This window comes from Poeciliopsis prolifica, unplaced genomic scaffold (genome assembly GCF_027474105.1).
Source record: "Poeciliopsis prolifica strain line A6 unplaced genomic scaffold, Auburn_PproV2 SCAFFOLD031, whole genome shotgun sequence".
In the NCBI taxonomy this organism is placed as follows: Eukaryota; Metazoa; Chordata; class Actinopteri; order Cyprinodontiformes; family Poeciliidae; genus Poeciliopsis; species Poeciliopsis prolifica.
The window spans coordinates 6566815-6586521 of NW_026562406.1; the positions used below are offsets into that span (position 1 = coordinate 6566815).

Below are 19707 nucleotides of genomic sequence, written 5' to 3' on the forward strand. Positions count from 1 at the left end.
AAATGCAGTTTGGAATTCTTTGAATAATTATTTCATTTGTTGAAATCAAAAATTTATTATAACTAGTCTGGTTGTGAAAACAAAAACCTAATAACTGGTTAGGCCATCATGACAGTGACAACAACTTTCAAGCAATTGAAATCACTGGCAATAAGTTTTTGACATTACTATAGAGGAATTGTGTCCCACTTTTTGCAAAATTAAGCCATATTAGAGTGTTTTTCACTATGAGGTGCCCATTTATTTCACACCATTACAGTTGGTCTAAAGTCTGGTCCACTACAAAACCTGTATTGTTTTTAGACATTCACAGACAGACCTGTCGGGGTGCATTGGGTCATTTTTCCTGTTGTATAACCAAAGTGTGCTTCAGTTCGAAGTTGTGAACTGATAGTCAAATATTTTCTGTTAAGATTTTTTAATAGAAAAGGGGATCCAGAATTTAAAGGATGTCTTCCAGGTTCTGACGCAGCAAAGCAGCCCCGGACTGTCCCACTCCAACCATAATTGGGTAGGATCTCTCTGTCTCAAATGCCATTCCCTCAACTCCTCTCTCTCTCTTACCCGCGGATGTTTTGGGGACCCATTCCTTCTTAGGTGTAACTTTGTTTCTCAACTTTTCTTGAAAAGTTTTAGATAAAGACGTTATTTTTATTGCTTTTTGAGACACTTCAGCCTGCTGAAGTGTCTAGGTCCTGCTGTCAAGCAGATTGTATTTAAGGGATTTCTGAACTCCAAAAGTGTGCCTAGTAAAACAACTGAGTTTTGAACTACTTCATAAAGTTATTTCACGGTTTTTCTGGGGCAATTAATCTGTCACATTTGATTTGATTGCTTTTTTTGTCATTAAATAAAATAGTTTGAAGTTGCATTGTGTAATAGTTGTTTCAGGCTAACATTAAGCTATTGGAATGACTCTGAGTTTAATACTGAAAATGTATCAATAATACTTGAAAGCATGGTTGGTGACAAACAAATATAAAGTTCGGCAGGTCAGAAATTGGCCCAACAATAATCATGTAAGCATCAAGATTACTTCTTGGGTGAGGTTTTTACAAAAAACAATATTGTTTCATGAGAATAGTGTACAATGTTGACATAATTTTGGAAAGGCAAGATTATGTGTGTGACACATTGCAGAAACGAGGCAAGTCAAAGTGCTTTATCCGATAAAAGCATAAAACAACAACAATAAAGAAGATTAAAAAATAGGACACAGAAGGGGGCAGAAAAGGAAAACTTGGAATAAAGAATGAAATGAATAATATTTCAGTTATTAAGGAAAGACTCCTCTGAATAACTGGTTGAGTCAAATACATTTTTTAGAAAAGGATGCAATTATTGGGTCTAAAAGACATGCTTTCTGTGATTGAGATAAAACTTGTTTCCTTATTAACCAACAATGGTGTAATAATATTTCTGTGTTGGCATTGAGATAAATCATATGTAATGTTTTCTGTTAGATGGATCGACACGTACATGGATTTACGGACAGATTAGTTGCTTTCCACAACTTGAACAAAATGTGCCAGATAAAGTATAGTTCAAAGCTTAGGTTATCCTCTGTAATAGGAGATTACTTTTGTCGGATGAGATGTAAGAGAGTTTGATTGGTTAATTTTAATTAGTAGGTGTGTCCATCCTCTTTCTACCAATCATAACAGCTTTGGGCGGGACAGGACGCTGCACTAAGAGCCAATGACGTCAGCGGCACCCTGCAGTCGCTGGGCAGTACCAGCAGAACCGACAGAAGCAAGTTACTATGGTTCTCACCAAGGAATAGTGAGTTTTTTCCCCCTCCTTTCTATCTCAACTATGACTTTTGCGCTTTATTAAGCCAATATTTAGAGGTATAGAAAGCATTTAGGTATTCGGGCGAGTTTTGAATGCGCCTCTGTCCTAGCTGAAAACTTTTCATCATATATCGGTAAGGCACACGAGGGGGAGAGTGGGATTGTTCAAGAGCTGTTCTGGCCTACCGGCTTTGACAGCGGCGTGCTATTGTTTGACAGCTGTCGCTTCTTTTAACTTCTAGTGAATCTGCGATGTCCTAAAGACGCACTCTGGGTTTCGTCGGCATTGTTGGCACGCACATCCGCGCTATCGGTCTTCAAGGCACTGAAACTGGTATGGTTTGCTAACGCTAAGTTAGCTAACCGAAAGCGTCACCTGGATGGGGAAGTTGCCCTGTTTATTTTAACACAGGCAGCTCATTTGAACCCAAAACGAGACAAAAGAGTTGATAGAAATTGAGCAAAAGTCAAATCAACGTTTTTAACTCGTACTTATCCTTACTAAGCATCTAAACGATATCACCGCTTATCTGAGTGATTTAACGTTTGTGTTAAATACATCGTTAGCATTGCATTGGAAATGACAACAGCATTCGTGGTAGTAAATTGTAAACAATCACGTTATTCGTCTGTTTTGCTTTTGACTGTGTATGTAATTCCGCCTCAGAGAGATGAACAATTAGTCTTAAAAAAGAGAAGTTTAATATAAAACAAATAAAGATGTTTGTAATTTAGAGAAGACTGTGGTCTTAGATTTGTATTTTGAAGCACAGGTTCAACGTAGGCACTCCTGTGACTTCTACACAATAGTGGGCATCCTCAAAGCTAAGAATTTTCAAAATGTTCTGATTTTTCTTTCTTTGTGAACTACAACATTTTAATCTGCCTAGAGCAAATGGTGAGCTCTTGAACTTAACGTGCTTCATAAAGTCTTAATAAATCATAATGGTTCAAGATATCACATTAGTTGTTGCTTTGAAATGTTAGATATATAAATGTGACCTTCATCAGCTTGTAAATGTAAAGCTGCCACTCCTGACTGATGGTTGAAGACAGATGGCTGTAAATAAAAACACAGTAATTAATCAATTATAAACTCTGGACTCAACCTTGTGCCTGATCTGAACAATATATTTTTTTGAATACTTGTACTCAGACAAATCTCCCTGTAGGCACTTTCAAGGACAAATTGAAAGTTTGTTATGAAATTTGTCAAAATTCCATTCAAATTAATCCTGCTTATTCCACTCAAATATGTCACTCTCTTTTCCAATTACATGCATTAAAATTCAGTTCTATGATAAGACACTATTCTCGAAGTTAATCATATACTGTCTGTTGGTCTGGAAAATTATCTAAGAAAACTCATCTAATTGCATTGGGGCATTGATTTATTTCTTTTCCACCTGCAATCCCTCAGCATGAGCAAGCAAGTGGCAACTATTGGAAAGGAAAAACTCAGGAGGAGGCTCAGTATAAGTTGCCATCTGACTAACTGAACGTTGAGAGGACATCATTAAGACCAAATGAAACCAATTATTTTCAGTGTTTATTATATTTAAATATGTATATATATTATTGCAACCAGAACTAGATGTTATTCTCATTTGCTGCATTTTTCAATGTACCAGCGATTATGAAAAAGTAATCAAATTTGAACTTGAGCACTGATAAAAATCCCCATGAACGCTTCCTGCTTTCTCCCATTTCATTTATTAAAGAAAATAGAAACTAATGAAATGAAAAAAGTAGATCTTAAAAAAATGACTGTACTTTCTTTTTAGCGTGAACGATCAAACATGGACGCAGGCATCTACATATCAGCATTAAATAAAGTCATGAAATGTCCTCCTGTCAGCACTCTGAACTAATCTGCAACAGTCATTGGAAAACCCATGTTGGGCAACCACTCAAGAAGAGATTGGTGACTTAATAAACACTTCTCAGACCCAGAGTTCCTCATGATATGCTATTGTTTCAATGGTTATCCAAGACAGAAATTGTTTTTGTGGTTTATTTCTTAATTTATTAATTTTTTGTTTTATAAACAAAAAAATATTATATGTTTTTCAAGTAAGCACCCTAAAAGTGGATAGCTGTAGATGGACAAGGATGAAAGAATTTCATTTATGGTTTTTGAAAAGGTATTTTCCTTTACCATATCTGCATTTGTGCAATAGGTTTTTGTTTAAAGATTGTTGCATTTGAAAATGGACTGTCTTATTATTCTCTACAAACTCGTCAAATATTTGGATTAGTTTTGTAAAATCATGCAAGTCTAATTAATAACAGTGTTGTATTCAGTATGGATCTCTGCACAATGTTGGTTGAATTCCATCAGCCTTTTAATGGATGAAGAATGAAAAAAAGACCTGCTCTAATCCTCTAGATCAATTACTTCATTTGCTTTGTGAAAATATTTGCATCTGTGGTTTTCTGCTGCAGGATTCTTTCACAATGCACCATCCTTCTACAACTCCTTCCCGCAAACAAACGTACTTTAGTACAGGTCAAGGCATGTTTTAACTATAAAATTCACCCTGAAGTTGTTTGCAACCTTGATGGTGTCAAAACTCATCATTATTCTTTGCAAGGCCGGGCCACAGAGTTCTCTCCTGTCTTTTAGTTGCTTGCCTTTGGGTGTCATCTCAGTTCAGCCTCACACTCTCAGTTCAGGACGAAGCACAAATTTCTCATTGTTTGTCTATGCTGAACAGCTTTAAACAGACTGAATGAACGTTGGGAAAGAATAAAGCTCCACTTTAGGTTTACGCTGAGAGAGAACTTCCCCTTCCTTGTGTTGTTTTTTTTTTCTCTCCACTTGGTTAGTTGTTGGGGAGGAGGAACTTCTTGTTCTCCAGTTTCTGTGATGTAATGATACATTGCATATTGCAAACTCTATTTAAATTTGAACAAAATATGACTTGATATAAGTTGAGAAATAATTTATTTTTCTGTAATTTAAATGTTTAGGTATTTAAAATTTATTTCTGATATAAAAATGAATATAATTTTTTGCTATTTATCTTGGAAAAACTTCAAATTAAGCTGTCCTCTGTGTGTTTTTTTGTTTGTTAAAGTACTTGACTCTTCTACTTAATGCCAGTGAAGAGTGTCTGTTCTTGCTGTAGTCAGCAGAGTGCAGACCTGACAAGGACTGGCTCACCTTTTATTTATTTTTTCTTGCCCTTTTTTTTTCTCCCTCTTAAGAAAGTGTGACCTTGATGATCAATTTGATTATTTTTGTTTATTTTTCATACTTCATAAAGTACTGCGTGGTGCGCTTGCATTGATTGAAAGCCACAATCACTGCTCCAGTCGACTCGTATGACCCACACTTTGACAAAGCTTGCTACGCCACTGTACGGGCCATCAAAACTTTTCTACTCTACTGATGTAATGACCTAGAATTATGTCTAAAGCAGAAGTACAGAATACTGAACAGAAATACTTTGTCAGTCTCATCCTATTTTACATTTATTTTCTTCTCATTTGCAGCCGGGTGGTCTTGCCCTGTAGCGTTGAGGAGGTGAGTCACCTTTTAATACACTACTCATTAGGAAACAGCCTGGTGTTTTTTTTTTCTTTTTTATGATATTTATAGCAATTAACAGGTACTGCAGGAAATGTAAAATGGAACAAAAATTAAAGATTGTAGTACAGCTTCCAGCGGTTTGTCAAACTTGTGTGTTATTCCATACTAAAAAGAATAAACTCTATACACTGTAAACGGTAGACATTATGCAGTAACATACAACTTGGGAAAAATAGTACTGTTTTGATCAGAAATTTCCTTGTGGTAAAATATTTGTTTTTCAGTATCAAGTCGGTCAGCTCTTTTCTGTGGCCGAAGCAAGTAAAAACGAAACCGGTGGTGGTGAAGGTATAGAAGTACTCAAGAATGAACCCTATGAGAAAGATGGAGAGAGAGGACAATATACACACAAAATTTACCATCTAAACAGGTATGTGCCTTTATGTTTTTGAACTGATTGCTTGGCCTCCATAATCTCTGTGGTGTAATAGAGCAGTGCTACCAGGTGGTGGCAGTGTTGCTTCATTTGTGAAGCTGTTCCTGCTGTCTTTGCTGTAGACCCACGTGAAACCTGAATCGGTCTTTTCCTCTCCTCTTCCCTGTTCCTGTGCTCCCCCATGCTGCAGTAAAGTCCCAGGTTTTGTCAGGCTCATAGCTCCTGAAGGCTCCTTGGTATTCCATGAAAAAGCTTGGAATGCCTACCCCTACTGCAGAACCAGTGAGTTCCCTTCTGTACTTCACTTCAGTTTGTGTTGTCCAAAAACTCTCCTCACTCCAATTTATTGCAGTTTTTATCATATCAATATTAACATGTTGACATGTAAATAAATACTTTTCCCTTTCTTCCTACCCCCCCTCTCATGAATAATCTTGATGCAGTTGTGACGGTATGTATTTTCAAATAAACATTTTTAAGTAATCCAAGCTTCGTTAAGATACTTCAGTGTAATGTATATGTTTCTTAATGTACTTTTTCTTTTTTTTTTTCTTCTTTCCAGAATGAATATATGAAAGACAGTTTCTTCATTAAGATTGAGACGTGGCACAAACCGGACATGGGAACACAAGAAAATGTTAGTTCTACCAAGTTTTTTTAAATTAATACATTTATGTATCATTTCAGAACTTCTTACTGAGAAAATGCTAATTATGACTGAGAACGCTGAGATTTCTTTTTCCATTTTATTTGTTTAACAGGTGCATAAACTCGAACCCTCAATATGGCAGAATGTTGCTGTTGTGCCCATTGACATCGCAGACAGAAGTCAAGTGTCTGCTGCTGTAAGTAGAAAAAAAATTGGGTATAAATCTGATGCATGGTTTATTGTGATTGGGTGCCTCCATGTGGACAAATGTGGTTATTGCACTTTTATCAAAAATAATGACTATTACTGTAGTTACATAATGGGCTGAGTTTAGATGTTGTGTTAAATGAAAAAGCAGCAGCTCTATGTTTGTTTAGAAATTGTAATTAATCATGTTTTTGAAACTTAGATTTGATTTGCGGAAGCCTCCTAAAATCTTAGTTGTTTTAGTTTCTTATTTGTTCATTTAATGTCTGATCACAAAAAAGTAGTCTGTGTGCTATAGAATAAGTCAATGGCTAATTGATTTGCATACAACTTAGTTCAGTGCAATTTTATTCAATCACAATTGAATTCAAATGAGTTGATCTCAATCACATGTTATTCTGGCTCAGAAGAGTCTGGCTGTCAGTGATGTTTCAGTTGGATTCAGTCCAAAATAGGTTAATTTCCAGTGGATTATTGTTTATGAAAAGGAAAGTTGTCTTGCTCAGAAAACTGACTTATTGCATCAAACCTTTGCATGCAAGCGGTTGCTGCAACACTAAGGAAGAGACTTTCTATTTAACAGGAAAAGACATTTGCAAACCCACAAGAACAGTTTGCACCCAAGTGCATCTTTATGGCAAGCGGCTCATGTTTAGGAAATTATATTTAAACGATTGAAAATTAAAGTGTACAGTTCATAAAAATATGAAACTGAGCTATTTAAGATGAATTTTTTTTTCGATACGGGGTAAGGAATTTTCACTTTTTTTTTTTTTTTTTTTTGGTCACAAATTTAACATTTTATTTGCACCAAACTTGAAATGTGAAGATGCAATAACGCCTAGATAATTTAGTAACTGTACTTTATTACATATTTGGAATTTTACCAACCATAGTGTGGACTGTTTTTACTTTCTGAACTGTAGAATCAAGCAGAACCTGTCTAGCAACATGAAGCATGCCAAAAACAGACGTCATGTAAATGCAGCTGTGGGGAACGACAACTGACTTATCAGTATTGCTACCAGATGCAAAGACGACTCATCCAGGAGGCCATAAAAAACCCCAGAACATCGTCTACATCTCTTGACTCAGTTGGTGCCAGTGCTCAGGATTCAGCAGGAAAATCAGGAGACACACTTTTCCCTCATAAAAATATCAAAGAATCTAGAGGATCTCCAAAACACTCTAATAGACAAAGGTAGAACTTTTTGGGAAGTGTGTAAAATTAACCTTTTTGAAAAGAATATAAGAATTTAAAATGGGGGGAAAATGGTTCTGGTGGTGAAGCTTCTGTGGTGCTTCAGAACCTGCATGACTTGGTGTGATTGAATAAACCATGAATTGTTCTTCTAGAGTTTCCTGCCATCAGCGTTTAACCTCAAGCTCGTTTGAGTTATGCAGGATAGCAGTCTTGACGTTCACCAGTAACTCCACTTTTGTGTTACTAAAGTTACTGGTGACAAAAAAAGGATTTGATGTGGCCTAATCGAAACAATGTGAAAATCACAGTGACCGCTTCCCGCTGGCTGCGGTTGCAAGCGTGGCACAGATATTTTGTTCAGGGGATGTTACTCATAGGAGGGGTTGTTTTGAACATCTGTGGGTTTTTTTGTCATTAGATGAAAACCACTTTTTGAATTTACTAAATTATCTGTATCTTTTTTCTGTTTGTTTTGATCTGAAACTTTCAAATATGACAGCAAAAATCTGAGCACTGTATGATTTCCAGAGCGCGTTCATCAGAAGTTTTACTGCTGCATTGTGGACTTTGACTGAAATATTTTGACATCAGGACTTTGCCGTCTCTGTTTCTCTTCCAATTAGTAAAACTTTTTAAAGCTGATTTTGTGTCTAAAAAACTGGAAGGATAATGGGACAAATCAGGTTAATCACCAGCACACTTAATGTAATAAGGAACTGTAGACCAAAAATCTTACTATTTCCTGATTTTCCTAAATAAACTATCATTCATTAAGAATTGATAAAGTTGATGACTTTTCAATAAATCCTGCTATTGTTTTTCAATTTTGAAGATTATTCTTCAAGAAACAAGCATCTTGCCCTGTGAAGTATCAATAATAGAAAAACTCAGTTTGTCCCATTATTACTTTAAACCCCCCCACTGTTCAGTGATGTAAACCAGAATGTTTTGACATTCCTGCTTGATGAAAGTGATTGATCTCTGATGGCAAACTATTCTTTCTGCTTGTTGATTATTAACAAACTCTCAAGATGATCCTACCACATTTTGGGGGGTTTGCAATGGAAATGGTACCAGCAACTTTTTGGGTTGCTTCGAGGTGTTATATAGTTTTGAAATACAAAGAGTAAATTTAGTTTTCTTTTTCTTTTTGCGCTTTCTGAAATCTTATTTGAAGATATTGCACATTATTGCTTATATCTGACATCCCATTGCCTCATTTCTGTGCTGCTATCTGCGTGTGCAATTAAATGTGTTGCTACTTGAGCAAGGAACATTGGTTGCTGTGTGTGTACATGTTTGTTTGCTGCGGGTAGTTAACGAGGCGGACGTGTTTGCCTTGCTGAAGGAGTGTGTTGTGTCTCAGGGCCCTATCAGCCCTCAGCCTCGGGCATGACTGCAGGGCCTGGGGCGTACCACCAGCACAGATGAGTTTGTTAGCGTAATTAAAGCTCACTGTGCAGTGTGCACCGGAACTCCAGACACACACACACACACACACGCACGACGAAACACACTCTTTTACTTAAGAAGTAGCTCCTCTCCGTGTGCCACGGCACATCGATTCACAGACCTCATTAGTACTGCTGTGTATTGTTATAGCGATGGAGCTCTGAGCATTAAAACAAGCAGATTATTGTGACTGCGTGTGTGCAGCACTGTCAGGCAGGCGCGTTTCTATTTCTCTCTCCGCTTGGCATCCTTCTGTTGGCCAGTAACCCTGAAAAAGAATCTTTTCGCTGCAGGCGTATCATGATTTATTTAAAATTACTGGGCCCTTGAGCTGTTGATAATCTGAAAGCCATTCCATTTTATGTACACTTTTTCTTGTATTTAATGACGTCAGTTTTGTCATGTTAGTTATGCTAATGTTTTAAATGTGCACTGTGTTTCTCTTTCTGTATTTTCTGATTTATCCCATTCTTTTCCATTGAGCCAGATTCAGCAGTGAGTGGGGCACATGTGGATCATTAGCAAAAGTTTTACTATGAGATCATTTTACCAAATTGAGGGTAAAGCTTGTCAGACACTCGATACTCCTTAGGAAACACTGGAAGTCACTCATTTTGATGTATACTAATGCTATATCTGAATGTGTTTTAAATTTTGGGTTTTATGTTTTTGTTTGTACAAGACAACAATAATTGCTTTTCTAATGTTTTTTTTTTAATTGTTGTGCACAACTGTCATTAACTTGTAATGCACAACATAAGGTTATATCTGTAAAAGTTGTCTTTTTTGAGGGGTGGTGGGTTTGCCATGCATTAATTATTGAAAAGTAAAAATCTTTCCATAGGACTACAAGCCTGATGAAGATCCAGCCATGTTCAAGTCTGTGAAAACTGGCAGAGGACCTCTGGGGCCAACCTGGAAGGTAATAATAATGTCGGATGCTGAAACTCAAATCACAGCACCTTGTGACAGCAGTCACACCTCTAGAACATCTTCACGTTTTAGGAAATCACAATACAAACCTTGACTGTTTTACCGGGGTTTGTGGAAAAGAGGAAAACAAAGTTGTCCATAATTGTGAAGGGGAAGGAAAATGATGCATAAATATTTTGCCAACAAAAATCAGAAAAATGCGCTGTCCGTTTGTATTGTAGAGTCAAGTCCTTTGACTCTTCTATCCTGAAATTGAAATCTAGTGCAAAAAAATTGCCTTGAGAAGTCGCCTAATCTGTGGTGTTCACCTGTTATGTTATTTAATCATCTGCTCTCCAGAGCCTTTAGATGTTGTTTATTTGCGTATAAACGGCTTCATGAAAATCAGTGAACACAGTAAAGAAACGGTGGCTAAAGTTGTGGGAAAATGTGAAATAAACATACGTTATGAAACAATTTTCCAAACTTGTCATGTCAGTATGGAAAGACTAACGTAAAGCTGTGCACCTGCCAAGCCATGACATTTGGCGAGGGTAGCATCATGCTGTGGGAATGCTTTTGTTCAGCAGAGGCAGAACGGAGAGTCACTGTGAGGACATGTGGAGCTAAATACAGGTCAATCCTGGTGGGTTTTACTTTCCAACATTACAGCAACCCTAAAGTATAAAGAGGAGTGGTTTCAATCAAAGCTTATTTTTGTTCACAGTCCAGACCTAAATCCAACTTGAAAAACTTGCTAGCTGAACTTGAGCTTTATATCTTGGCCTCAGAGTACCCGGAAGGCTTGCTGTAAAATTGGCTGCAGCTCTGTAAACTACAGTCTCTTTTCATTATTATACTAATTTTTCATCTAATTTTAAAGTTAATCCTACTGTCTTACTACTTTTTCCCCTGTGCTCTTTCCTGTCAACCATTGGAACATTTTTATAATTATTTAATTTACTAATTATATTTTATTCCTTAAATAAATGTTATTTTCACTTTCCATACACCCACAGCAAATAAAATAAGCTGTAAGCTTTACTTGGCAGAGTATACCAGAGATCAGTAACACATTTAGAGACTAATTCATGACTGGTTAGCTAGAACGAATAGCACTCAGTAGACGAAATGCAGTGAAAGTTAGATTGTATCCTTGAAACAGCTCTTATGTTGTGGATGATGTGTACCAACTCTGCATCGGGTCCATTCCCTCTATTTCATTGAAAATTTACTTTTAGGAGATATTAAATAGATGAGAAGCAAGAAAATGTTCATGCTCAACAGGAGACTTTTGTACATAAGGTTGGTTTGTTGGAACGAAACTGAACAGAAGGTGACATGCAGACAGAAAGCTCTTTTAAATGTTGCAACATGTTTGAATGTTTAGTTTCTTGTGAGCATTCGTAGCTCTTCAACCTTTGCTTATTTACTGTGTCGAGATTTTCTGTGGTAGACTAATGCAAAGTAGTGCCTAATTAGATAAGGACTTGGAAAAAAGAAACATGGTTTTTATTTATTTTATTTTATTTTTTTCAAATAGAATCTTAAGAGGCTTGTTGTCAGCCCCTTTGTTTCTGATGCCTCACTGATTTTTATGCCTCTACATAAAAATCAGTGAAACCAGTTGCCTTTTGATGTCACCTAAATGGTTTGTCAATGAACATTTAAGGGGAAAAGAACTGCTTCACGAAGAACAGTGAGCAGAGTTGTCAGGCCAGGAATAAGATTGTGGAGGAGTTTGTAGCAATTCTTGTGATTTCTTGCCTTTTAAACCTCACTGCTCTCCATTCTTCCCATCGCAATATGGAAAGAACAGCAGAAATGTAAACCTACCATGGCAGGACTTTCCACCGACAGTCAAAGGGCAGCGTTGCAGTTCAGTGTGAAAACAGTCTCCACAGTGTAACATGGCGGTGGCAGCATCATGCTGTAGGAATGCAATGCTGGAACAAAAACTATTGATGATACAAAAAATCGGAAACTGAGACAATAGATCACATTTCAGCAGGAAGATGTCCCTAAGGCATCCAAAGACTCACTAGTTCATCAGATGACAGCACAGTCATCTATTAGAAAACCTCTATTGAGAATTTCCTCTGCTCTGCATTTACTCTAATTGAGTTTAAGCTGAGTTTGTGGCTATAGTTTAAATGAGGGGTTCTAACATTGACTCAGGGGAGCTGGATGCAAAGGCAGTACTTCTCAAAATTATACATTTTTTAGAAATGTATAATTTTACTTCCTCTTCACAGTTAAACTCAACTCCATAGTGTCTACAATATATTTAAAAAAATTTCTAACATGATGAAATGTGAAGATTTATGGGGTGTGAATATTTTTGTAAGGTGCTGTACTTATATTTATAGATGGCAACGTTGAGGTCAGATTGGAGCAACAGCTTTTTATTATTTCCCTTTCTTCCACTATGAATTCAAATTAAGCACCAAAATACAAGAGGGACTGCTGCTCAGCAAAGCTCCAGACGTTTGACAGGCAGTTGTCGAGTCTGTATGAGGCCCCATAGGAGGCTTCAGGCTGTAGTGGCTGAGTGGCGAGACTTTATGATAATTATAATGAAAACAAAAACATCTGTCTAAAATAAAACTTGAACTTTTGGTGAAGACAGTAATTATATGGGCACTGCATTGAGTGTGTGTGTGTGTGTGTGCGTGTGTGTGTGTGTGTGTTAGGAGCAATATGTTAAAATAATCTTGCAGCAGCTTTTCTAATGGCACAGAAGCTAAATAAATTATCAGTGTTTTTATTAATAGATCGAGGTTGACGGCTTCAAATGGTATTTCCAAAGAATCGTTATTACCTTTTCTAGACGTACCTAATTGGATAACTTTGTAAATAATGATTTGCCAAAGTGTCAACCTTCCAGCAGTGCTGCCAGTAATGATTGAGAACGATTATACATTGAAGAAAATTTTAAGTTCTTTGCTGCTTGAAAATACATTATGTCTGTTAATTAATGGACATTTCAAGTCTTGGATAAATATCCTCATCGTTGGATTTGAATCCTTCTGTGGCACAAAGTCAATGTGAAGATGATGGAAGAGTCACTTCACGGACATTGATTCTAAATTTGAGAGTTCTGTTTGAAAGCTGCCACTTTTGATTAAATGGTATTTTATAGTCAGAAATCCCGTAGCCTCCTAGACTGGTTGCATTTGCTAATAGAGTGCACCCTTCTGGAGTAGAGCCCTTAAAGTTCACCATGGGGAAACTTTCCTGTGCTGCAAGAATTTTTACAGAACAAAGGCAGCCTAACTGCTTTAAAAAGTGAGAATAAAGAGGCGTAACTTTTATTTTTTATTTTATTTTTTATTTTTAATTGGATTACTCTTCTGTCCGCTGTGGACACGGAAAAAGTGTTTTATTAAAAACGTGGGGAGGGAGGGTGAGAGGAAAAAAAAGTAGTTATGTGACAACAGAAGCACAATTTTTGCCAGCTTCTCAGAGCAATAAAACTCTTGTCTATCTCTGCATGCACACATGCTTGCATATCGGCACCCCTTTGTATTTCTGAAAACTTGTGCTCCTTTGAGTGGGGCACGGAGAGGGAGAGAAGGAATGTCACCGTAAGTGTTTTGATGTAGAATCCGTTTCATGTGAAGTTCTCCTTTAGCGATGACAACTTTTCTAAACCCACTGCAAATTTAGAAATGTTTCTCATTTCGCCGCTCCTTCATGATCGCGGCATCAAACGGCAGCGGGATGGGGCGCGATTGAGGCGGGTCTGTGGCATTTTCCTCTTGGAACGCTGAGCCGGAATGAAGTGATTAATTAAACAGGTGTTCTCGGAGGGAGAGTGTGTGTTCTGGGGGGCTGGAGGGTAGGGGGGCGAGCAGGTCCTAGGTGTTAATAATGTAGCCGTCTTTGCACCGCGACGCCCTTATCGCTTTATGAGCACCGTTTTATCTGCCTTCTGTGGCCACAAAGGCACGCCTGTCGGGAGCGGTGTCGCTGTCAGGGCGGAAGCTGGGAAATGGTCCCTTCATCTGGAGTTTATCCACTTTGCTGTGCCTCCGCCCCCCCTCCCTCCTCCTCGTCTTCTCTTCTTCAGAGGGAGGCACATTGCAAGCAGCGATGGATGAATTTAGAAAGTGTGTTGTAGATTAGGTCACTTTTATCTCTGCTCAGCACAACTTCATATTGATAATTATTTCAGCAAGCTCCAAACCCAAAGCATTATGTATTAATGACTTTTAGCTTTGCACGCATCCAAGATGAGTCTGAAACTGTATTCTGTTATAAGTTTGTGTCAAATTTTCTGTTGTTTTATGTAATTTTGATACTTTATGAAAAGCAATGGTTCCAGTCTTTTTTCTTTCTTTTTTTTAAAACGCATCCTTTCCCAACAGCAAGAACTAGCGAGAACAACTGACTGCCCAAAGATGTGTGCCTACAAACTAGTCACAGTCAAGTTTAAGTGGTGGGGGCTTCAAACCAAAGTGGAGAACTTCATTCATGAGGTTAGTGTTTTGTTTTGTTTTGTTTTTACACACTTATCACACAGCAGGGCTGTAATACTGAGTTGCAGAGCTGTGACAGTTCTCTCCTGTTTGCTACTGTAATGTTTGACTTCCGTTTCTTCTTCCTTTTCATTTTTTTTAAATGGAAGTTTTCTCAAATTTGATTCATTTGTCAGGAAAACACAAAAGGATGTGTTCATTGTTGGCATGAATGTTTATTTACACTTGTAATTATCATTATTAGTATTACTAATTACTGATATTGCTTTGCATTCGTTCAGCAAGAGAAACGGATCTTCACGAACTTCCATCGCCAGCTCTTCTGTTGGATTGATAAGTGGGTGGACCTGAACATGGATGATATCCGGCGAATGGAGGTTGAGACTCAAAAGGAGCTCGAAGAGGTATGTGTGTGATCGGTGCCAGTAGCTGAGGAAAATTGTTCTTATGGATTACTTTTATGGCATCACAATAAAATAGAAGGATGTAAAGTAAATGTTATTGCAAAGGCATATCTGTGGTGCTACAGGCATGCAATGCCCCAACATTTACTATTTCTGGTGAAGATGTATAACAAGCTTTCAAATGATTTAATCTTTTAAACTGAATTTTTAATATCTATGTGAAAACAATCATTTATGCTCTATTCAAGTACAACTTAGAAACTTTATGAATTGTGTAGAAGTTTTTAAATTCAAGCTTGTATCACTGCAGGGTGATGATTTACCGCATTGATGCAGTAACTCATGTAAAAGCAGGCCAAAGCAAGAATTGAGTACATAGAAATTAACATAATTTTCAAGTGGCTCATATTTCTGTTGAATTTTTTTGTATTGCTCTCAGGCCTTCTGAATTCTGGATTTTTATTATCCGTAATTGTCAAAATTACAAAAAAGAATTGGAACATTTCACTCTGATGATTCTATATCATATCATATCAGAAAGTTTGACTTTCTGGAATGAGCAACTAAAAAGTATCGAACCTTTTTATAATATTGTATATTTTGAAGATCTACTTGTAGTATTTCCAATACTGCAGAAAACCTTTTTGAAGGCAAAGCTTTGAGTATCTAAAAAAGGCAAAACAATTTAGCGATTGACAATTAAGATTATTGAAGTACGACTTTCTAGTCCTGTAAAACATTAGATAACTTAGCAGAAATGTGAACTTTAACAAGTGCAAGTAAATATGGAAAGCTCTGCAGACAGGAAAAACTCCTTAGTGTACCCTTTAAAAGGTTATGTCAGACAACAGTTGCTTTGTGACAAACTACCATAACTAAAAAAGAACTTTATTTTAATAAAGTCTTCTCAGCATTCTAATTACATCTCATGGGGTTCTTAATTACTACCTCTTATGCTTTACTGTCCTTTATTTCCATCCAGATGCGTAACAAGGGTTCAGTAGGTACAAAGGGTTCAGGGGAGTAGCAGGCCAGGTTTAGCTCTGTGTGTTGCTGTGTAAGTTGTTTTGGGTGCAGGGAAGTCTCTTAATGGATTTTTCCACAGGGCTGGCTTCAGCAAACCATGGTGTACAAACTGTTGATGCACTGCAGCCTCTGTGACAGGAGCTAGTTGCTCTGGAACAGGCTGTCCTGGGTGTTGCACTGTGTTTCAAATCTTTTTTTTTTTCTTCTTCTTCTTCTTTTTAATGTCACTTTTAAAATCGCCTGCTTTTTATAAAATATTTTTTGTCATTTCAGATGAAACCCCCAGACAATCTTATGGTAACCTTGTTTTATTCTAGAGTCTTCTGCTATATGGAGCAGCAGGGTGCTATTTAGAATAGTCTAAATAGTGCACCAATACTGTCTTGGGTTCCTTTTGACATTTCTCAATTTTTTTTTTACCTTTTTTCTTCTTTTTTTTCCCAAAACCAGCAGACATGTTGTGTCAGAACCTACAACTGTGAGCATCCAAACAAGAGAGTACAGCTCAGACAAGAACAAAGGTTTTCTTTAAAATAATCTGCAACAGGTTGTAGCTCACCGTTTTTTCAACCTTTTCTGATGGTTTGCTCCCAAATATCACTTTGGGAGCTTTTGGCCTTACAAGGAGAACAAGTGAGGAATCTGGACTAGACTGGCCAAAGTGGGCCAATTTCAAACATTCCTGGCCTACTACCAACATGCTGCATTTTGTGCTTTGCCTTCGCACCGCGCCCCCCATCCCTTCAGAACATGTCGGCCAGTTCGCCATGTGTTTCCCATTTTCCACTGGAGCAAGTAAACAGGCGGGTGCCATCAAAGAGGGCTGTGGTGGGGAGGGCCTGTCCAGTCCTGAGCCTCTGAGCTACAGGGTTAGCAGGGTCGCAGTTGAACTGTACTGGATGATGTGCGACGCCAATTGCTGCGTCTTTAAAATTTCCCAAGAATATCGCTGTGACAGAGGCTGCATCCGAGAGACAATGCAGAAGAGTTGCTCTTCGTGTGGTGCAGTCGGTGCAGAGCAGGGCGGCTTGAGAGGGGGACGAGGTGTGATGCTTCAAGGTGGCTCCCTTTTCCCTCATTAACATACAAATAGAATTCTGCTGTTGAGAAGAAGTCCGGCCTGTGATTGAGAGACTCGGAGGAAGCCAGGGGAAAAAAGTTGGCGAAATGGGAGGGTAAATCCTCCTGCTATTTCATCAGATCTGTCTTTTCCCCTGTTTAGAGCCAATGTTAGTTTGAACCGTTTCATTTGAGCTTTTGGGCTATCAGATTCCAACACTAATTGACTTTCCAAAGCCATCAGCCTGGGGGTGGGAGCATTTGAAAGGGATGCTTTTATCTATCTTGAAGACAAACAGGAGGATTGATAAGTATTGTTGGCGGATAGTGTTAAGGAAAGCCAAGTTTCAGCTCACAGAAAGCAATTTGTTGCATTTTATTGGTTTTTGTAGAATGTACTAAAACCTCCATATGTATGTAATGAATTAAAAACAAGTCTACCTTGAAACTTTCATCAGTAAGCAGGGGCGTAGTTATAGATTATACCAATTAATTCTTCAATGCATATTGTGTCTGACGTTTTGTTTGATACTTATTATCAAAACAACCAAGTGATCTAGGTTTTTGATTAATTTAACTAGGGCTGAAATTATTATTTCAGTCGTAATTAATCAACTAATTTAGTAGTTGATTAATCATTAATTCTAGTATACAGATTTAAAAAAGGAGCTTTTTTATGTTATAAAAAATAACATAAATTTATTAAGTCCCTTTTCTGTGTTATTAAAAATTGGTTAGTAGAAAAAATAATCAACATTTCAGCTGTATTGATAGATCAAATGGAATAGACTGAGCTTTTCACATGTTAGAAGAATTTGTGATTGTAAAATGAAAACCTCTGTCGAATGTGTCAATTTATTTTTATCCAATTAGTTTATTGTATGAGTAATTAATAGAAAATTGATCACTAAAAAAACTGTCAGTAGCAGCCCTATAACGAGTAATTAACTTATTCTTGTTTGTTCTGTATTTGAACTGCTGATTCCCAGGTACAGCCGAACCAAGAGAAAATTCTTCCTTTCCCGTTGCTTCAATAGTTCAGAAAACTTCGTACACCTTGATTGCAAAAAGTGACCCAACACCACCTCATCAGGGTCTCCTGAGATTTCAGTTCCTCTCTGATTTCATGCATATCTAACCTCTTTTCTTGCGTCTTTCCTTTCCCCTACAGCTTCGCAAAAAGGGTGACGTACGAGGAACCAGTGCTGCAGACCAATGAAAAGCAACCGGATTAAAAATGGCCACCGTGTGTGACGCTGTCTGCAAAGAATGCTCCCTTTGTTTGCCACTTTTTACCTTAACTGATTTTGGCTGCGGAGGAAGGAGCACAGCTACCTGCAATCAATAGTGCAGATTCCCTGACTTGACCCCAATCATAGACGTTCTGTCCAATGAGAATTGATTTTTTTCTTTTCTTTTTTTTTTTTTTTTTCTTTTTAGAAACCAACATGGTCTTTCCTGATGAGACTCTGGTTAATTTTGATCATCATCATGTAAATGAGACTTTTAAAAAATGAAAGAAGGTATGTGTTGTAAAGAATAATACAAGTGCAAATTACTAATCTGGATCCATAGTAAAAGGACCAAATGTTTTGTTTTTTGTATTTTATGTACATTTTTCACATTCCTGCAGAAGCGATGTCATGTGTGACCCTGTGTTGTCTTACCTGAAAGCTCCCTGTTCGTCAAACTCATGTTTCTTCCTGCCACGGCCTCCATTAAGTGATTACTAACACCATTGGCACTCATGCCCATAATAACCCCCCAAATCCCCACTCCACCTTAACTGAAGCACTGCATCTTATTATCACTGACAATCATGCCTGTACAGATATTCATCGTCTCTCCTGTTCAGACTTGGTGGAAAAAACACACGCACTCATCAGAACCTGAAGGTGAACGTGTGAATTCACTCTTAAGATTGTGAGCAGGCACAGGTGTGGATGCCTTTGCACTGACTTATCTGTTACAAGCCAAAGCTGGGCAGATCCACACAGGCTCGTTCACCTAAAGGATGTTAGCAGCTTCCTGCAGCCCCCACCGCACCACACACACCTCCCCCTGTCCTCACTGTTCTGAAGACATTCATACACAACGCGGTGCAGCGTTCACCTCCTTAACAGACGTCCCCAGAGGGGAAAAAAGTGCACTGAAAAGCGGCCACAGATGGTGCTACACCCCTCCAGCCAAACTTTGCTGCGTTGAACCAGCCCACCTCCAAAGGCCAGCCTTTGAACCATTGTTTCTCTGTTTTTTTTTTTTAACCACACTTTCTTCTCCGGGTTCAGTCCGGTCGTGTTTACAGATTCACGGTTTCTACATTAGAGCCTAGTTGACACCAGCACCATGCAGCGCTCGCCTAAACCTTTTCTATATTTTACTATTTTACACCTCTCACAGCTCTGCCAGCTAGCGCTAGCTACCTCCCTCTTTTCTAACTGGCAGCTTTCCTGATGCCCAGGGATTACCATTAGCCATGAGCTGCTGCTGCTGCTTCCTGGGAGTAAATCTTAGCAGATAGAGCTTTTATGAGTGACAGTATTTGTGAT

General features: G+C 37.9%; 1 protein-coding gene across 1 annotated transcript; it reads left to right on the forward strand.

The window, feature by feature from the left end:
• Positions 1–2: 2 nt before the first annotated feature.
• LOC129372921 (phosphatidylinositol transfer protein beta isoform) lies at positions 3–19382 on the forward strand. Its single transcript, XM_055050522.1, has 12 exons — positions 3–511; positions 1665–1782; positions 5292–5322; positions 5613–5758; positions 5955–6046; positions 6208–6215; positions 6327–6401; positions 6526–6609; positions 10121–10198; positions 14559–14669; positions 14951–15073; positions 18330–19382. Exons 2-12 carry the CDS (start codon positions 1763–1765, stop codon positions 18375–18377), a joined length of 816 nt encoding a protein of 271 aa, XP_054906497.1. The 5' UTR covers positions 3–511; positions 1665–1762; the 3' UTR covers positions 18378–19382.
• The last annotated feature ends 325 nt before the right edge of the window (positions 19383–19707 follow it).

What these genes read in the sequence shown, in the direction of transcription:
- LOC129372921 (XM_055050522.1), top strand. Translation starts at nt 1,763, where the DNA reads ATGGTTCTCACCAAGGAATA. An exon ending in ATGGTTCTCACCAAGGAATA is followed by an intron (nt 1,783 to 5,291) that starts GTGAGTTTTTTC and finishes TCTCATTTGCAG; the next exon opens with CCGGGTGGTCTTGCCCTGTA. An exon ending in TGCCCTGTAGCGTTGAGGAG is followed by an intron (nt 5,323 to 5,612) that starts GTGAGTCACCTT and finishes TTTGTTTTTCAG; the next exon opens with TATCAAGTCGGTCAGCTCTT.